The sequence below is a fragment of the Solenopsis invicta genome, chromosome 13 (genome assembly GCF_016802725.1).
Source record: "Solenopsis invicta isolate M01_SB chromosome 13, UNIL_Sinv_3.0, whole genome shotgun sequence".
Classification (NCBI taxonomy): Eukaryota; Metazoa; Arthropoda; class Insecta; order Hymenoptera; family Formicidae; genus Solenopsis; species Solenopsis invicta.
This window is the reverse complement of record NC_052676.1, coordinates 2116430-2138171: the sequence shown is the minus strand read 5'-3', so window position 1 is coordinate 2138171 and position 21742 is coordinate 2116430. Positions and strand designations below refer to the sequence as shown.

General features: G+C 32.7%; 1 protein-coding gene and 1 long non-coding RNA gene across 5 annotated transcripts in view; one reads left to right on the top strand and one right to left on the bottom strand.

The window, feature by feature from the left end:
- LOC113004404 overlaps positions 1-21742 on the top strand; it is a 44601-nt gene that overhangs the window by 8165 nt on the left and 14694 nt on the right. The gene's annotated exons all lie outside the window — the stretch shown is intronic.
- On the bottom strand, positions 266-16693 carry LOC105202268 (collagen alpha-5(IV) chain). Of its 4 annotated transcripts, none has more exons than XM_039456888.1 (7): positions 16537-16693; positions 5762-5885; positions 5212-5544; positions 5039-5104; positions 2614-4944; positions 1396-2294; positions 266-962 (listed from the first exon to the last, which is right to left on the bottom strand). In XM_039456888.1, the coding sequence occupies exons 1-7, from the start codon at positions 16570-16572 to the stop codon at positions 837-839; spliced, it is 3915 nt and encodes a 1304-aa protein (XP_039312822.1). In that variant the 5' UTR covers positions 16573-16693; the 3' UTR covers positions 266-836. The 4 variants fall into 4 exon arrangements, with proteins under 4 accessions (XP_039312822.1, XP_039312820.1, XP_039312821.1 ...); XM_039456889.1 differs by having other exon boundaries at positions 805-962; positions 2000-2294; XM_039456886.1 differs by having other exon boundaries at positions 266-2294.

Sequence of the window (21742 nt, the reverse complement as noted above, 5' to 3'; positions counted from 1 at the left end):
TTTTTCTATTTAATATTATTTTAATTTTTGTTATTACATTTAGCTTTATATTTATTATATAATTTTTTATCGACTTTTAATATAGGATCTATTATTTGTTGTTGTGTTTGTGTTTATTGATTTAAAGTTATTTTTATTAGCTGTTGTACTATTGAATTACTATTTAATAAAAACTTATATCGTTTATTTACTAATTATTAATATTATTAACATTATTAATATTATAAGATTATCTAAAGAATAGAAAATTAACAACTATTTATACAATTTTTGTTTTTTATTGAAATAATCTCTACACATTTAATTCATATATACTACTTAATATATACTCATTAATATATACTACTTAATCTAGCTTTTATCGGAGAACCGAATATGGATGATTCAAAAATTTTAAATCACTATTAGAAATTGTAATAATAAATATTAGGATATTGTGGTGTGTATCGAAACGCATAGAATCTAGGAATGACATTTGAAAGATTTCTCTTTTTATATATTCTCTTTACTTTTACATCATACTAAATATTGAATGAATAACTACGATAAATCTAATATAAGCTTTGTATAATTTGTCTTAATTCAAAATAATATTAAATGCTTAAATGTTTAAAAGACAAAGCATTTAAAAATTGTGTTAAACGAATGTTGTATAGTCTGAAAGGAGACAAATAATATTTTAAAAAATTTGAATCAATTCAATTTTTAGTTTGAAGTTTTTATGTATTTAATTGACTTCGATTATACCGTTAAATATTACAAATATTTTTAATTTGGCCATCCATCAACTAACCAGCAGTTGACGGACGGGCAATGTCAATATCCTATATTTATTTCTATTCCCCGGGAGAAGATAAATTCGTCTTTTTAGAACGATCGCAACTTAAGCTTAATAAGTTAGTGCTACACTCTTCATTTCGCCCTCCTGTTTTTCGTTCTTCTTCGTTCGACGTTGCTCTTAACTGGAACATTCAAAAAACCAAGATTGGATTGATTTAATGCCTCTTTGAGGTAATCGATATTGCCAAGTTGATTTATGTCGAGCGGTTTTACAATGAGTTTGCTGTCTTGTGTATCACATGTGTCACATGCATATGGAACAGGAGTAGCGGACGGGAACATAGTTTTCATCTTATTCCTGTCCATCTCTTTGCCAGGACAGTATGGTACGAAGATAACAGGAATGAATCCCAACTGACCAATGACAGAAGTGAGAGTCGAGCTGTTTGCTACGTTTGTGTTGTTATTTGGCTCGACTAAGTAACAGGGACATGCTTGTGAATTTGGCCCTCTAGGTAACGAGAAGGGCTTGACGTTGATGGAGCTGGGCGGCTGAACCCCGATAGCTTCGAGAGCGGGATTCGTCTTGAATGTCTGCTCAAGGCGTGCATTTACCTGTCTATTCGGAGCAGTAGGTTCCAGAGCGGAAGATCCATCCGTTTGAAAGGATACGTTTGAAATTTTGCCATTTACATCGGCAGAATCATTATGTTCCACATTAAATACGCCTTCTTGTCGATCTAATTGATCAAATTGGTCTGAGCTTTTAGAAGGCTGCCGTTGTGAATTATAAGATGGATAAAATATTGACTTTTGATACTGATTCCTGTCGTGCACATAAAATTGCCTGAAGTCATTTTTAGGTGGTTTCTTCACTTGTTGCAACTCCGTATGTGTTAGATGATTATAATTTTCTGGTTTGAATTTTAACGTGTCTGTATATTGATCTCTGGTCTCGTAATTTAATGGTGACGGTGTTGAGTCTGTTTGCAACAGTGAGTTGATTTTATTTGCGTTGTAGATGGTTTCTTTTTTTCTGTAGTCTGGTAATGTGTATTGCGTTTCATATTGAGGTACATACTGATTACGATTTACGTATAATAACGTATTAACTTTTGCTGGATATGACAACTTTGATAATTCGATATCCTTTAGAGTGTGGCCTGTATACGAAGAATCAGTTTTGTTATTGAAATCATATTGCGAGATGGAGTCATACTTGTCTGTGTCAAATGAATAAATTGTAGGCTGGTGATATCTTATTGGTCCTTTACGGGAAGGCTTTCTTGTTGGTTTTATTCCGGATACGTAATTTGGATCTCCAGGCCATGGTCCATCGGGACCCGGGGATCCAGTTGGCCATGGTCCGTTGGGGCCATCATCTCCAACATCCCCGTCACCTCCTATACCACCTGTACTTCCTATGCCACCAATACCACCAACTGGTCCTACGTTTCCCACTGGCCCTTTAGGTCCTTCTGGACTCTTTGAATCTTCTGTGTATGTAGGATAACCTGAATAATATATAGGAATGTAATCAGAACAACATGCATAAAAAATTACTAAAATAATTTTAATCTTATGCGGTAAATATTAATAATAACAGATTCATCTTTAATCAGCTTGACTTTAACATATATTTGTAGTACTTTAATATTGTATAATTTATTATATTTTGTTTATAATTTTTTATATAAATTATAAGAAGCAGCTAAAACTTTTTTGGTTGTTACTCAGAACGATTTGGACAATATCTATTAAAGTTAAGCTAATCAGAACTGGGTCCGTTTTCATCAATATTTATCTGAGGATATAATTAATCTTCCGATTTACCTGGTGTCGCAGAATGCGACGGTGCATCAGGTGTTTCAGTGATGGGATAAATAGGATATCCTGGATATAACGGTATTCCTGGTTTTTCTAGATCGGATATTTCTGATATACCGATAGGGCCAGAAGTGCTAGCGATACTAATTCCTATAGGTCCCGGATATGATGGTATACCGGGTTTTCCCAAAGTACCATGCGTGCCAGGATATGTTGGATATAATGGTAATATGGCTATTCCTGGACTACCAGGAATTGCTGGATGTCCAGGATGTGACGGCGTTCCCGGATGTCCGGGATGGGGCGGCGTTCCAGGATGTCCGGGATGAGGTGGCGTTCCCGGATGTCCGGGATATGACGGTGTTCCTGGATGTCCGGGATGAGGCGGTGTTCCCGGATGTCCGAGATGGGGCGGCGTTCCTGGATGTCCGGGCTGTGACGGCGTTCCCGGATGTCCGTGATGGGGCGGTATTCCCGGATGTCCGGGATGGGGAGGTGTTCCTGGATGTCCGGGATATGACGGTGTTCCTAGATGTCCGGGCTGTGACGGCGTTCCCGGATGTCCGGGATGGGGCGGCGTTCCAGGATGTCCGAGATGAGGCGGCGTTCCCGGATGTCCGGGATATGACGGTGTTCCTGGATGTCCGGGATGGGGCGGTGTTCCCGGATGTCCGGGATGGGGCGGTATTCCCGGATGTCCGGGATGGGGCGGTGTTCCCGGATGTCCGGGATGGGGAGGTGTTCCTGGATGTCCGGGATGGGGAGGTGTTCCTGGATGTCCGGGCTGTGACGGCGTTCCCGGATGTCCGGGATGGGACGGTGTTCCCGGATGTCCGGGATGAGGCGGCGTTCCCGGATGTCCGGGATATGACGGTGTTCCTGGATGTCCGGGATGGGGCGGTGTTCCCGGATGACCGGGATGGGGCGGTGTTCCCGGATGTCCGGGATGGGGCGGTGTTCCCGGATGTCCGGGATGGGGCGGTGTTCCCGGATGTCCGGGATGGGGCGGTGTTCCCGGATGTCCGGGATGGGGCGGTGTTCCCGGATGTCCGGGATGGGGAGGTGTTCCTGGATGTCCGGGATGGGGAGGTGTTCCTGGATGTCCGGGCTGTGACGGCGTTCCCGGATGTCCGGGATGGGACGGTATTCCCGGATGTCCGGGATGGGACGGTGTTCCCGGATGTCCGGGATGAGGCGGCATTCCCGGATGTCCGGGATATGACGGTGTTCCTGGGTGTCCGGGATGAGGCGGTGTTCCCGGATGTCCGGGCTGTGACGGTGTTCCTGGATGTCCGGGATGGGGCGGTGTTCCCGGATGTCCGGGATGGGGCGGTGTTCCCGGATGTCCGGGATGGGACGGTGTTCCCGGATGTCCGGGATGGGGAGGTGTTCCTGGATGTCCGGGATGGGGAGGTGTTCCTGGATGTCCGGGCTGTGACGGCGTTCCCGGATGTCCGGGATGGGACGGTGTTCCCGGATGTCCGGGATGGGACGGTGTTCCCGGATGTCCGGGAAGAGGCGGCGTTCCCGCATGTCCGGGATATGACGGTGTTCCTGGATGTCCGGGATGAGGCGGTGTTCCCGGATGCCCGGGCTGTGACGGTGTTCCTGGATGTCCGGGATGGGGTGGTGTTCCCGGATGTCCGGGATGGGGCGGTGTTCCCGGATGTCCGGGATGGGGAGGTGTCTCTGGATGTCCGGGATGAGGCGGCGTTCCCGGATGTCCGGGATGGGGAGGTGTTCCTGGATGTCCGGGACGGGGTAGTGTTCCTGGATGTCCGGGCTGTGACGGCGTTCCCGGATGTCCGGGATGGGACGGTGTTCCCGGATGTCCGGGATGGGACGGTGTTCCCGAATGTCCGGGATGAGGCGGCGTTCCCGGATGTCCGGGATATGACGGTGTTCCTGGATGTCCGGGATGAGGCGGTGTTCCCGGATGTCCGGGCTGTGACGGTGTTCCTGGATGTCCGGGATGGGGCGGTGTTCCCGGATGTCCGGGATGGGGCGGTGTTCCCGGATGTCCGGGATGGGGAGGTGTCCCTGGATGTCCGGGATGAGGCGGCGTTCCCGGATGTCCGGGATGGGGAGGTGTTCCTGGATGTCCGGGCTGTGACGGCGTTCCCGGATGTCCGGACTGTGACGGCGTTCCCGGATGTCCCGGATGGGGAGGTGTTCCTGGATGTCCGGGTTGTGACGGCGTTCCTGGATGTCCAGGATGTGATGGTATTCCCGGATGTCCGGGACGGGGCGGCATTCCCGGATGTCCGGAATGAGGCGGCGTTTCTGGATGTCCGGGATGGGGTGGCGTTCCTGGGTGTCCAGGATATGACGGCTTTTCTGGTTTGACATAAATAAAACAAGATACTCTATATATATTGTTCGGTTTTAAATATATAATAATGAAACATAATATAATAGTTAAAAATTATACCAGGCCTATATGGAGGCGCTCGTGTTGGTGCTATTTCAATCATTGATCCACTTCCGATAGGTGCTACTTATTAAAAATCAAACACATATTTATTTTATTAACACAATTACATGTTTACATGTATATTAATTTTTCTATATAATATATATATTTATATATTGTCGTTTACGTACTTCCTCCACTTGGTATTGCGACAGGTGGCACGTTAGCGTTTGTGTATTTTGCACACACTTCGGGAAAATATAACTCTCTCCATGGTGTAATTACACCATGATGTTCATGATGATCATGATGATTGCCATGTTCATGCTTGTGAAGGAAAAGTTCCACATCTTTCCCTTGTTGAACAACGCGATAACCCCATCCATCACTGATATAAAAAGTTGCTTTTAAGTGGCCAAAGGGATCGACGTAGCCGTAACATCCATAGGTAATGCCATCTGGGCCACGTGTTTCATGGTGGAATTGCCCATGTGGATTGATATCGTAACCATATTTGTATGCATCTGTAAAGTGCAATTATTATTTGCATAATCACAATTTCTTATAGTTAGATTTTTATTTAAATAATAAAAGAGACATCCAAGATTTTTATTACTTATTTTAGATTATATTTACATGTTCAATTTTAAACCTAAAATTGAACGTGTTAATTATCTTTTATTTGTGTATTAAATTTGTTATCAGCATTTTTTTTACTATTTTTTTAATTTCTCAACTTGCCTGATTCAAAGTTTTGGCTTAAGTATTGAATTTTTTGTTCATCGCTTATATTCAAAATTATTTCGCCATCCTGATTGGAGTTTGTTAATTCCTGAGTGAGTTGCGACCTGGATGTAGCAATCACCTGAAAAATAATTATTTTTATTATTTAATAGAAATATAAATAAAATCAATATGCTACATAATTATTTGTTTTATAAACGTTCTTTATTTAATCTTTTTATTTCATAAATTACATCTAACGTTTTAAGAAGGAATAAAGAATATACTGATAATAACAACATGCAAACCGTGACAATAAGATAATTTATTTAGGACGCGTTTTACTTAATACTCGCAACGCTCATGGAATTATTTCATCCTTGTTGTTTGTTAAATATTAAACAAGGACAAATAATGCTCGCGATTGTTGCGAGCATCAAATGGAACGCGCCATTAAATACTTTATAAAAGCCTAAGTAACTAAAATTGGATTGTGAGATAAATACATAGAAAGAAGAAGAGTAAAAGTAGAAGAAAATAATGTTCCATCTACAGGAACTGACGCTATCAAATTGTCAATAATTTCAATGATCATAAAAGTAATCTTTGAATTATTATGAATGATGGTAATGCAAAAATGATCGTGTCTTATACACAGATATTTCTGAAGGTTTACTTGTAAAGCTATAATTGTACACATCTCTATATAAATTTGCGCAAACTATATTTACTAACAATAAAATATTATATTATCCTTATATAGAAGACTCTTTTACTAATAAGAAACAGTTGCTAATCGCAATAATTTGCTTTGTCAAGGCGCGTGACATTTGCAATGAAGCATGATGTAATTATCGAGTTGTGTTTAAAAACAGTTGGCCTTTAATATCAGTAGAATTAAGTATTTGATGCGATCTGTAAGCGCGTGCATCGTGAAATATCATAGTCGCTCTTTCCAGTTTCTGCAGTTAGAACGATTTGTAATTCTAAGCTATTAATTTTCCAAACATTGTGCAACTGGTAACACGTTGTCTAAAGTATTGCAAATTACACTATAATCTAAATAAGAGGAAAGTAGAAAGAAAGCAGGAACAGGGAAGACTAATGGAAAAGGAGTATAATTTACCAAAATGTAATCTGATTTACATTTTTTCAATTTTTTGCTACTTTATCGTATGTTTGTATTATTTATTAAAATTATATTCAACTTTAAAATGTTATAGATATTTGCGATATTTAGATATGCTTATGTTTTGTTTTATTAATTTATATATTAACATTTTAATTTATTATAAACGAGTTTATTAGTCTTAAACTTAAGTGTTTATTTCAGTTTATTAATTTTATCATGAAATATGCATTAAACATTTTATTATATGTTCATAGGTGACTGAACAAAAAAAAATGTAAATTTTAAAAATGTAAACAAAATTGAGAGAATGTTTGTTCATATATATATATATTTTTAATAAATTTACTAATAATAGATTTTTTTTATTTTTGTACATGTTGCTATTACTTTTAGATGAAGTAATATGCTTTCACTTCTTCAGATGTGGTGAATACACTATAACTCTCTCCATCATTTCTGATCTCAATTAATTATCCATTCCATATAAGCGAAAGTCGAAAGCGATCAGTAATTAACAGTATAAATTCTTATTCAATTTTCAATTTGCATGAGGTAATAATTTAGAAAAATTTAGCATACACGTACTTGCGAATATATATTAACTTCCTCCGCAGACTATTCTAAGATCATTCAGACCTTGACACTTGAGTCACTGAGAAATGATTAAGAAAGAGTTTTTGAAAGAGTTTTTCGGCTCTAAAATGATGTAAAAAAATTTGGTATACTTTTTCTGTAATATTTAGAAATGCGATCGTACAATTATATGACCCGAAACGTTTTTTTTATTTTTTTGCTCATATCCAAATTTGGGGCAGATTTGACTGAATAATCCAAAATAGATAGACAAATTATTTGGATCTTTAAATTCCGTGATTCGAAAATGATAAATGTAGAAAACAAATTTTTACTTTTTAATTTATCCAGGCTAAATCGCCTATTATTTATTTAAAAGAAACGTTTATTATTTATTTATATTTATATGTCTTTTAACTTTGCATGTTTTTTATAAAAATAGTTTTAAAGTAGAATCGCATTGTTTATCTATTTTTTTAAATATATAACAAGTTTTAATATATTTTAAATTTTAGATGAAAGTATTGAAAAATATTCTATTTTTCTATTTGTTGGGTTCTATTATCTTATAATCTTTTGATGCATGTGATCAGTTTATACGTGGCCGTCGTGGTGTGATTTTATAATGGATGCATCATTTTGGATTATTTCAATTTAATTAAGGATTTGATTTGAGTATTAGATTTATCTTTTCCTCAAGTTTCCTGTTTTCTGTTCGATTTGTGCATTTAGTTTCTGTTCACGATATAGGGATATACATGTGCATAATATAATACGAAACGATGGCTTTCTGCATTCACGTTTCGGGAATTTGTATTCGTATGGTATGTTTATCCTTTCCTGCATACGAAATATATAACGGAAACGTTACGGTACTTTGAATTTATTTAAATTTTGTAAGTAAAAAAAATCTATTTAACCTACTTTAGAATTTTAAATGCCTTTCATTTATCGTATATAAAATGGAAATATAATATCACTAATAAAATGATGTATTATTATTTGAGCACTAAGAAATCTGCTGTGATCGTTGTTAATTTTTTTTCTTAATTTTATTTGTGTTATACATTCCACGTGTTCTTATATGTACATTAATTATTGTCTTTGTTCATTGTAGACAAGTATGAATTGCAAAAATAACTGAAATTTTTGTTTTTTGTCTACAGCAATTAATTAAAAAAAGTAAATGAGAACATTTTTTCTAAGTTTAAGTAATTTAATAGAAAAAAATTAAATAGATACATTTGTAACGACGTCAGTTTTACAAATTTATCAAGATCATATTTCAAGCCAAAGTGTATTTATATAATGTCCGTTTAGTTGATAATCTTAAGTAATCAATCATCTTGACGCCTTGCATAACTAGTCTTATTTCATCCAAGTGCTAAATCTAATTTAATACAATTTTTGTCATTAAAATTTTTATATCTTAAAGTGACATTTAATAAGATTTTGTTTACATTAAAATCTTTCAGTTATTATATTACATTACAGATTACGAAGTAGAAAAAAATTCTTAAAAATGGAAAAAAAATATTCCTAATTTTGTAGCTAAATTTTTATTCAGAGTGTTAATATATGAAAAAATAAGAGTAGCGCTCCAGGATAACAGTGTACAATATCAAATTCGAATAGCCTTTCAATAATTTTCAATCATTAATTATTTTCCAAGTTCAGTAGTATTTTTTCGTAAGAATAAGATTTACAAATTTCTGTACTTTTTTTAAATATAAGCATGTTAATTTTTATGTTTAAAATTTCGACAATTCCTTATATTAAATATAATTAAATATATTAAATGTAATCTTTTAACTGTTATTTATTGAATTATTATTTCAATTACACCGTTTACAAGATTTTGTCAATAATAAATTTATAAGAGTTACAATTTGCAAATATAAGGACTGATAACAGTTACGTAGTTGCTACATTGTGTTGTATTGGAGTGAGCCAGCTCAGAAATAAAATTTGGCATATCCGGTGTCGAATTCGAATACTCGCCCATCCCATCTTGCTGTTTTACCACCGACAAGCCTTATGGCTTAATAATAACGGGATATGTCGCTGACTGCTGTTGCGAGAAATAACGATGATCCGGCAGAAAGCTTGCCATATCTGCAAACTCCCTAAATGGCGATACATACAAGGAATAAAAAGATCTCTTTCGCAATTTCTTTGATTTGAATGAAAATCAAGCTGAGCGTCATATTTATCCAAACTGTCTTTATGTATTATTCATGTAGATTATCTCTCTCAATTTTTCACTTTGCTCTTAAAAAATTTCAGATTTTATCACGAGTGAAAACTTTTCTCAGAATTTTTCATACACTCGATTCTTTAGAATTTTTACATAATGGTGTAATTGTTTTAGAAAATTTCTCTGAACTTTTATTTGAATTGAAACATTTTTCAGAAAGTCTTTATCTACTTTTTTTAGAATTTTTTATATATGAATTCTGAAATGTGTTAAGATTTTTAAAATTTCTCTTACTACGTAATCTCTAAAAAATACTGCAAACTTTTCAATTTTATAAGATTTATTAGAAATTATAAAGAGACATCTTAAAGATCTAAGGATATTTCAGAATTGATATATATGAAAAATTGTAGAAAAAGATGTAGATTTTCTCAATACTTTTGAAAAATGTTCCAATTCGTATAAAGGTTCTGAGAAAAACTCTCACCTGCGATGCCATACCATTTTACAATAAAACTATTAATACATCATTCAAATTCCAATAAATTTGATCTTTCAATATTCTACTTTATTAAATCATTAGTACATTAATAACCGATTTTATTCGGTTGTCCACTACCATATGGACATGTCGCAAAAGTGGCACGTATCCTGGTCGACTGAGTTAGGTTTGGCCAGGATCCATGGTCGCGATTGATGATCTCAACCGTTGTTCCACCCACGAGAAGGGAAAGTCGCGATTCCAAGAAGGCTACGCGAGCGGGACTCTTCTTCGTCGTCTTTTTCTTTCTGTCCCGGGTTGACAGACTATATAACGAAAGGTTAATATATGCTAGCTCCCGACCTAACCCTTCTCTACGCGTATTTACAGCGTCAAATGTTGCCGTGACGATTAATGCCTACGGTATTTATGTCGCGATATTTTAGTGGACAATAGCAAGATCGTTTCAGTCAAAGCGATCATAACATCCAACTGCAGTTATTTACTTTTCAAGGCGATTCTAACATATACCTTTAGACTCAAAGTGAATGTTATCCCTGTAATTACCTGTAATCTACTTCAACCCTCTTCTTCTGTTCGAATTTACTATACGATATATTGTTTGGATCAATATAACACATTTTTTAATAAACAATTTTACTAAAAAATAATATTCGAGAAAAAAAGTTTTAAAGAAAACAGATGTTACATTAACAAACACTGTCATTAAAATAGCGAAAGAAAGCTTTAAATAAAATAAGAAAACAAAATATATTTTGGTTTAAATCGAATCGAATAGCAGATAGTTAATAAATAATAAATTAATGTTTTAACGATTTTATGAATAATTCCCGTAAACTCTAAAATTTTGTATGCTTGGAAGTTGTTGATTCTCGTAAAAAGAGGCGGTTTGCTAACGCGTTGTCTTGGCGCCGAGTCGCGACCGCGCCTCTTGACAATTTTATATCTCTAATTTTCTTGTGTGATCTTTTATAAGAAATATTCTAATAATTAAATTCAATAATATAACACAGATGTATATTGCCCATAACAATTATGACAAAAAATGGTGTCGATTAAACAAATTGTTCATACTTATTTATGTCTTTAAAAGTGATGTAAAACGCATGTGTCTAAAGTACGTTTATTTAAATGCTAAATGGACTAAAAGCTGAATTAAAACTTTCATAAATTTGTAAAAGTAGCATTTGCAATAATAACAATTAAAATAAATTTTGTTTACGTAACAATATTATAAATTATTAATCTTTTTAAAATTAAACAAAGTTCAATTTTTTCTTGAAGAAAATATGATGTCATCGGTTGTACGATAAAATATGTTAATTTATGCGTCGTTGTAAGTCAAACCATTCGTGTGCGCAGCTAATATATGTACGTAATGTAAAACGCGATTGTCCTAGAACCCAGAATCACCCTTTATCTATACCAATTAAATTAATCGAAAATTTGTGAGTATAAACCTTTTCGATGAAATAATCGAATGATTCATGATTTGTCTTGCATGATTAACTTATAATTATTAATCGCTGATTATTATTGAAAAAATCGTGAAGGCAATAATTATTACAATATTATTTTGTAATCTATATAACTTTTTTTTCTTGGAGTTGATATAATTATTTAATTAAGTTATATGTTACATTGTCACATTTCATTAATTTATTTATATGATTTTTAGAACTGCATTATATATTTTTTTTATTTACCTAATTTTTTTTATTATTTGATCTTAATATTTTGATGTTGATTGCCGATTATTTCGTATCATGATTATGATAAGATGATCGACACAATAAATGTGTACATAAATTGAAGACATGCAAAGTTAATTTAATTGCATCTTTGAGATTTTAGAATCCATTAATCTCGTATTTATTTACCGCGATTTTTTATCTAAGCGGTAAGAGAGAATGAGAAAGAGAGGAATAAGAGAGAGAATAAGAGAATTACAGATTTCGTTCAGGGACGCCGAGAATCCGCCAGGAATATCAAAAAAGTGACTGCCCTATCGTTTCAATCGAAGACTAACCTTACAGGATTGCAACTCCTTGATTATGCAAAGAGTGCAAGGCGATCTTTGCTATCGTGTTAGAATCACTATGCAACCTTTTCTTCAAAATGATGGATCAAATTGCTCACAACTTATATTTTGATTTAGTTAATATATATAATTACTTGAATTCCACAGCATTATAATGTATAACTGCAATGCCATGTATGTATACTAATGTTTCTAATTATATATTATTATTATAATGTTGACAGAATTATTGCAATCACCTGTCACATTATAATGAAATAAAATAAGATTATATGTTACAATTATTCCGTATTACAATGGAACAAAATTATTATTATTATTATTATTAAAATATAGATTTATTATTATATTATTTTATAATCTATTAAACACTTTTAATAATTTAGGTATTTAATTTAATTAGAGATATTTAGTTAAATTCAACAGAGGCATTTTTTAATAACATTATTATAATGCTGAAACAAAAACTTTTTTCTATTTTATGATTAAACTGTTATTGCATATTGCATATTTAAAATGCGTACGGTATATTACAGAAAATTTATAAATGCATTTTTAATTAATTCGTGATTTGATCAAATTTTTAAATCAATTTACTTGAATACCTTTTTAATTCTTTTGTATTGTAATTTGCATACTTTTGCTTTCTAATCTTTTTATTTATATTTGTTCTGCAAATGTTTTTCTATAAAATGTAAAGGAGATAATATCTCGCGGGTAACTAATATTTAAAATTCCATCTAGTATTTGCACATCTAAACATTATCGAGACTCAATCGAAGTAAACAAAATATGCGTTCGAGATGTAAAGGTAAACGTGATGGCATTTGATGCAGCCGGATATCTTAATTGCTCGTGGCAAATCTGCCAGTCAAATGGCCAAAGCTGTATCACCTTATGAATCACGCGTACGGGCCGGATCATCTCCCAGTGAAAGTCACCTGTAAGTAATTGCGTAAGGGACTAGAGTGATTTAGCCTGGGGCGAAGCCTCTGGTACATACATAATTGTATGTCAATCGCATCGATCTCGGTGGAATCGCATTGTAATGAAAAAATGTTTCGATAAAGTAATCATGTAGGGCGAAATGGAACAGTTGCTTAATCTCTACGCTATTTTATATCACGGCTGGACAAAAAGCTGTTAATTATTAAACTAATTTGTTAAAGCAACGTACGCTCTAAACTCTAAATGACTATAAAAATATGTTAAAGTTAAGTAAAATACTCATTAATGAAATTTTGTATTTCCAACTTCTTTCTTTTTTTGTTATAATAGTAGGTAAGCAGTTTATTTTAATTTGAATTACAAATAATTTATATAATCGTTTTCTTTTCCAGATTTTTATTAATTAATAAAATAATTCTGGAGGAAAAAGACAATTGTAATTTGGAATTTATTGGACAAACGTAGATAACTGCCTATATATTTTTGATCATATTCTGCAAAATTTTTTGAGGCATTATTTTATTATATGTTTTGTTGTAAAATGTAATTAATATATTTTTAGATTGATATTTAAACATGATAAATTCTATTGGCGATGAATTTTGTGATGTTGATTATATTAAGATTTCAATTAAATTGCAATAGAACGCAGGAATTCAATGACACGTAGAGGATCGATTAGAAATGCGCGTTTTCTATTTTAAACTTATCCAGATTACACTTGCGTACGTTGCCTAAGGCAAAACTTCGTTTCACACATGTGTAAATGGCACACATCTTGTGGCGACAACTGTATCCACTTGAATCATGATATTACTTGGAACGAAACAATCTTCTTTTGGCAATGAACTTTTCCATGAATGTGTTTCTATCGTGTAATAAATACTGTTGAAAGAGACAAAGAAACTGTTACTTAGAATACCCGAGTACAAAGCTACGGAATAGCTAAAATACATCAATTTATGCATTCCTTTATTTAAATTTGTTTTTTAATATTTTTGTTTTACTTTTTAATATTAGATTTTTTAATAATTATATGTAATTTTTAGTCTTTCTCTCTCTTCTCTCTCTCTCTCTTTGTTTAAATAAATTCCATTTTAATTAAACAATAAATAAGGATTGTTGTTATATGTTCATACAAATTAATTTTATTCGCAATAAAAAACATTTTTAATTAAGTGACATTGATATTTATATGATTAAGAAATATATGATTTAAAAAATGATATAGCTTTAATTATTTGTCATAAAAAGAATACAATAAAGTTTCTTAAATATGTGTTGGTAAAAAATATATTTAAAAAACAGAATAATTGTCAAAAGGCCATTCTTTGTTACGTAGATTGCACTGCTTTAATATTATCTACATTATTTCCATTGTTTCTTATTTTAGGAAAAGTCAACTAAGATTCGTGAAAATGACAAAGATCAAATTACCTAATTTACCGAGCATTTTGATACGCGTACTATAATACATCAGCATCAAATTGCTCGATGTATTCGGTATAAATGAGAATATCAAGCGATATGATACGGCGTATCAAAGTAATTGGTGTAAACTAGATACATGTAGAGCGGCGAATCAGACGCGATAATTAGTGCGCAGGAACGACATAATTAATTATTTATTTACATTAATTAATAATTTAAATAGAAATTAATAAATTTTTGTACGTTTCGACTCTTCCTTTTAGCGTGTTGGCAGTGGTTGCAATACAATTGTATCATTGCCAACACATGCTGAAGATCGTAAAATACTCGTAAAAAAAGTCGTAACGTACAATACATTTCTATTTAAATAATGAATTAATGTGTTGTTTATGTTATTTTTGCGTATTAATTACCGTGACTTGTTTTTGCTCTACATTAAATTTTACTTTAGGAAAAATATTTTAAATAGAAGTAAATAGATGTTTTACATTTAAAAAGAAGATATTGTTAATTTAATTGTTAGTTTAATATTAATGGAGGAATTGTAATTTCGTGATAATCAAAATTACGTACAATGCATATTGTTGCAATGTCACGACATTGAAATGCATTATGAATGATATGTAGTGCAACGGCATTCTCACTTGAATGAGTGTCAATATGAATGGAAGTCTCGATTAGATAACAAGTCACGACGGACACGGCTATTACTAAGTTGTAATCAGTGTTACTTTCTATTATGTACTTACATAAGTAATGCTAGTACTATGTAATAATTACTATGTGTTAATAGTAACGGTATATGGGCGTATATAAAAAAAAACACTAATAATAATAATAATAATAATGTAGTAACAATAATAATAGTAAAAGTAAAATTAATTGTAATAAATAATAATATTAATAATCCGTAAAAATAGTCGCTAAAAATAATTCTGACAAATTGTCATAGCATTTATATGTGTCTCTTATATATTTTTATTTAAGTACATTTTCATTAAATTTTTAATATAGTATATTTTTTTCTTTATACATTATATTATTAATATAATTATTAAGTATGAAGATTATGTAAGGTTGTTAGATACATTAAGATGTGTATAGTATATGTAATATTATTTCTATATTAAAAATTAGAAATTAAATAGTAAATAACAAAAAATGAGATGCATATCAAGAGATGTGCAATACATTGCTTATTAAATGTACGTAATATATAAATAAGTAGCGGAACGTATATCAAGTATTTATGAGACATTTAAACTGAGAATATTTTACATATTAACATATCTCAGTAATACCTGGATCGAGTTCCAATAGATTTTATCGGTAATGAAGATTTCAATTACAGGCATTACGAAAACATATAAGCATTTTTATATAAAAAATTATGAATTATACACACATAAATAATGAGTACTAAAGTATAATTATTAAAGTTCATTAGCTAATTATTTAAAAAAATTTTAATTTTATATTTTTAATTTATTTTGGTAAATTTTTTTTGCAAAAATATATTTTGAAATTTATTTTCTGATTATTAAAAATAATTAATTAAAAATGTATTTTTATAATTAGTAATGAAATAATTTCAACACAGATTTATTAAATATTTAAATTATATGAACTTGTTATTAAATTTATTAAAAATAATTTTTTTTAATGATAATTTTTTATGAATGATGGTTGATTCATATTTTCTACATTATAATTACATGATTCTTTTTATTAGTGAAACTTTATATATAATTGAAGAAGTCAATCATGGCAAATAGTTGAAAATATATTATCCCAAATAATAATAAATTTATTTAATTAATTTAGTCAAGTGGCACAATTTTTAATAATAATATTTTACTTCTCATGAAAGTTGGATTTAATTAAGTTTAACAGAAAACAAATGTGAAATTAAATCAATTTCTTAAACACTCTGCGAGACATGTATCTAAAAAAATAGAAGATTACGTACCAAGATAAAGAGGGCTGCAGTAGTACGCCGCAGCATTTTGGCGAGAATCCTTTTTCAGCAGGGCATTGTCCGCAGCCTCTCTGTAGTGACGACGAGGATGATCCCCAGAGATAATCGCACGCAGCGCGTCGTTCGAACTGAACACGTCGCTGGCAGAAAAAGACTTTTATACAGGGTGGGGATCGCCGACCCCCCAACAGGTCGTCTCATCCTCGCTCTATCTTCTCTTTTCTCTATTCTTTTCGTTTCGATTTCTCGAGAATAGCTCCTGCACTTTCTTTCGTCTGCTCTTTTTTTTTCTCTTTTGTTCTTGGTTCGTGCGGAACGATATTTTTTCCAACATTATTAATATAATTAATTCGACGTATTATTCAATTGTCAACTTTATTGTCACGTCTTAATTTCGTTTTACAGGTGTTTGTAGGCATTTTGAATCGTTTACTTTGGAAAGGACATTACTCTCAAAGTCCTCTCATTCATGAAACGCAAAAAGCATTTGTAATTGTTTTATTAACGCGGTATATTAATAAAACAAATATAACAATGACAAAATTAAAAACGTTTTGTTATTTTATTATTATTCAATACGTTAATTATCTTGGATTATTATTATTAATTTGGTCCAAACATAGAATAATTTTCTTACACTTGGCTCTATTCCCGTCAAATAAAGGATTAAAGTTAGTATCGATGTTTGATACCACCTGCGACGAATTGTTTCCATTACTACGCACTCTTTGGTCTCCGCTAAATGACGAATAGACCTCGATTAAAAATGCGCTGCTCGAAATGTAGTTCAGGTGCGCGCTCTTACGTAAGTGTACTTGGGTTTCTTCGGTTTATGGCTCCCACGCTTACCGAACAGCCAGACGAATTAATCCCGATTAATTCAAGTAAGTTCTTCATATATGGTTGTACGGCGGTGGCAACGCGAATTCTTGGCGAGATGTCAGAATGATGAACAAGAATCAATTGCTTACGGGTCATGGCGTTTAATTGGATTCGAAGAAAACTTTCAATGTCTCTCGTGCGATTGTTTAAGCACAGTTGACTTTTATAAGGCTTTGTGCATATTCAGTATAATCTCTCAGCCCGTGAGAAATCCTGCTCCTAATAAACTTACGGATTTACTTGCTAGAGATAGCTTCCTCGTCGAAATTTAATGCGCTTTGTCGTTATTAATGAAGCGCTAGACACTGTGGTGTGTGCCAGCCGCAGAGCTTACTCCCATTCTCGCCGTGAGACTCGAACGATGACGAAGAATAGAAAATTTAAATGATAACGCACGGATCAATTATTGTATATTTAAAATTTATGATTTTATTAATTTCTTTATTTTAAAAAAAGATTTATATTGTAAAAATAATTAATTACATAAAATATAATAAATATACCAATATATAATATATAATTGTATAACACATAGATTCAAATGCAAATATAATTTAATAAAAAATTCTAAAAAATTTTGTAATTTTACAAAGTGAGAAATCTATTCTTATTTTTACAAAATAAGAATAAATTGTAAAAAAAATTACAAAAACTGAGTTGAAGTTTAATTTTAGTGATGGCTAATGCGGACTAAGAATGAGTCACTTTTATACCGAGCAAGATTTTATTCTTATTGTGATATGTGCGAGGTCTTTTTGGGAGATAATCTGCTTAAGTTACTTACCGTGTGTCTATGTTGCGTAAATTGTTTGGTTGCAGAATGACACACGTTGTGGTCTTGGCATATATTTATAGGTCATATCAGTGTCTAACGAATGTGTAGAATGTTTCTCTCTTAAGCGCGAGGATGCGCTTGAAAATGGCTAAATCAAGTTAATTTAATTTAAGAAAATTTTATTTCCACATTTTGAGCTATGTAAAATGATCTTTGATAAAACAATCTTCCGTCTAAGAATATCTAAAGAAATAGAAGTCAGTTTAATGTCTCATGAATACTTGATACACGTTCGCTACTTATTTATATGCTACGTACATTTAATAAGCAATGTATTGCACCTCTCTTGATAGGCATCTCATTTTTTATTATTTACTACTTGATTTCTAATTTTATATATAATTATTATTACATATACTATACATATTTTGATGTAATTAATAACCTTATATCATTTTTATACCTAATAATTATATTAATAATATAATGTATGAAGAAGAAAATATTCTATGTTAAAAATTTAATGAAAATGTATTTAAATAAGTTGAACCTGTAATCTTTGCGGAACATAGAACAGCCGAGGAGATAAGAATTTATACATTTTTCTATATAAAGAATTATCTGTATTTCTTATTCATCTATTTGCATTTTATTTATACGACTGCCTGTCTACTAACGAGAGCGCATGAATATCAAAAAGAACGTCGAAGAGAATGTTGAATATCGCGAATCAGGCTACCTCTGACGCTACAAGAATAAAGAATATCGTGAGATAACTCGAATCGAAATACCTTTGACCCTGTATCGACCATTCTGTGTAGCATTCTTCCTCGAATGCTTACGTTTTAATTCGCGACCCCTTTTTTGAATTTTACTTCCTGAAATTTTTCGACGTTCAACTTTTTCTTTTTCTTCATCTCTTCACTTTCTGTCTTTTTGCTTTTTTCAAGCACGGTTTCATGTTATCGGCTAAAGTTGAGATTTCTTGAGGACACCTTCACGATCGCGCCTATCTCTGAGACATACCGATTGCTTTACATTATCTTAATTATATGGTAAAGATCTAAAAACTTATCGCGAAATATTCAAGCCCTGGACTTGACTTTGCTTAATCGCAACGGGCTCCTCTTCCTTATGTATCTATGCTTCTTTTTTTCTTGTAAAAATTTCTCAAATTTCAGTTTTTTCTTTAATTTCTTGACGAACATCGTCGCCACTCAGCGTACCTGTGTTTCATCATCATGCAGCAAGTTCCTCTTTTCAATTCAATCGCTAATAATTTCAAAATGACTACATCCTCAACGCTTTTGCATTTTGCATTAATGAGAGAATCTCTAAAGGTAAAATGTGTATAAACCTTGTTGAACACGGAACGTCTTGTTGTAGCAAATCCGGCTTGAGAAAGACACTGAAACCCACACAAATTTTCAAGCATGCTTGTTGCCATTCCAGTAGCAGCTATATGCTCTTCGCATGCCGTTGACGTAAGGCAGTTCCTCAAGATGTCAGCGGATTGATATGAATATTTATGCGCCGTTTAGAGTGCACTCGTTTCCTGCTCGCTTTACTGTTACAGATATGCGAAACGTAAAGATATCTTCACAACGGATGAAGACATAAACTCGATAATTACATTACTTCAAAGAGAGAGAGAGAGAGAGAGATTAGGATTAGATTAGATTTACAGTCCAAAATATACCAGGATGAGTTGTTAGATTAGGCTAATTTGCATTATCCCAGCAAACACAAAGAAACATTTAAATAATTGTAACTTTGTGTTTGTTGAGATGAGAAAACTCTACAATGAGAAAAAAAAGTTGTTGACTAAAATTTTCAACCTAATTAAATTTTTTCAATTGAAGTATTAATGTATTTTAATTAAATATATAAATGCTTAAATTCAAGTCAAGTATTTGATGTATTTGAATTAAATACATAAATAGTTGAACTAAAAAAATTTTATTTACGTTGAAAATTTTAGACAAATTAACGTTTTTTTCTCACTGTAGAATATTTGATGAATATCTCTCGTATAGGCAGGAGACTAGCAAGATTGAGGAAATTAATTGGCACGCTCAATCTGAAAATTTATACGAGCGAAGTTAAGTCGATTCGTTATTTTTCGATCATCGGTTCATCATTACCGTGTCACTTACATTCGTAAACAAGGTTTCACCGAGTAGAGAAGATGAAATATCGCATATAATGGTGATATCGTGGAAACAATCATCCTCTGATCGAATTAACATTTCTAGGATGAATTTTTACTGCAGACTTAAAGTAAAACGCGGTATACACATGCGCGCGCGAAATACCTTGTAAAACATCGATACATAATTAATTTTGGTTTATTGAACCCTGCTAGCTGGATCAGTAGATATGAAATACTATTCTTATTTTAAAACAAGTATTAATATTTTATTTTTGATATAATTTTTCTTCTCTTCCTTTCGCTTCCTTCAAAATACATTAACAGATTTAATAATCCTACTTTAACAATCTAGAAATTGTTTCTTTACAAAAATTTGTACAAACATCACTTTTCCACGACTTTGTCCAAGATACTAAATTTCTCCGATATTTCGTGCGTTTCGCTAAAATTCCGCAATAAAGTAAATTACCGTAATGCGTATATAATATGTAAAATAGAAAGTGCAAGTAAAATGAGCAGATCCATTAAGTCAATTCGTAATTATGCAGATATTTTTGTGTGGTGCTTGCATTAATTCATTCTAAGTAACCAGATGCCGGAAATAAATAATCGGAATTTATTGATACCTATAAGAAGGAATCTGAGAGCTGGCGCGACAAATTGATGTGCTAATATATGATAGGAATTTGCCTCAAAGACGCAACATCGGAGACGAATTTTATTATCGGAGAAAGTGCTTGCGTATCGTGCGTATAAGATCCGTTTCTTCCTTATTCCAACGTTTATAAATAAAATAAAAATAATATGAAACGTAATAATTTTCACTTGAAGTAAAAAGGGAAGAAAAACGTAGAAAATATTGTACAATTATAATGTACAAGTGTCATTCTCTTTACCTTGACCGCTACATTTGGAATGCCAGGTTATTCACACGAAGATTTTTTTCTCCTTTATACGGACCGAGTAAAAGTTAGCTCTTTCGCGAATCAAAAGATTGTAAAATTTTGATTTCTATTGGAGTCTCTAATTTTTATTTTATTTTAAAAATATTTAATTTCTATTGGATTCTCTCTAACTTTTATTTTATTTAAAAAATATTTTATACAGAGGTTTAAAAGGTTTAAATGACTTTAAAAAAATGTATGCGCTCTATACTCTGAAAATGAGCTTTATTTTGACAGATTTAATCATTTGAATTTTGGCATATAATATGACGATGTACGATGTACGAGATAAACCGAGTGACTTAATATGTTTTATGCCATTAATGCAACATTGTTTAAGTCGTCTTATTATGTAGATAAAAAAAATAAAAAAGAATTATTTATTTTGTTAGTAAAACACGACAAAGTACAATAAATTTCAGTGCAGCTTTAACTTTGATGTTA

Bases quoted from the DNA above. Each gene is read 5' to 3' on its own strand.
- LOC105202268 (XM_039456886.1), bottom strand. From the start codon at position 16,572: ATGCTGCGGCGTACTACTGCAGCCCTCTTTATCTTG. The intron at 5,886-16,536 runs GTACGTAATCTT...ATTATTTTTCAG, and splicing joins CTGCAGCCCTCTTTATCTTG to GTGATTGCTACATCCAGGTC. The intron at 5,105-5,211 runs GTACGTAAACGA...ATTTTTAATAAG, and splicing joins CGCAATACCAAGTGGAGGAA to TAGCACCTATCGGAAGTGGA.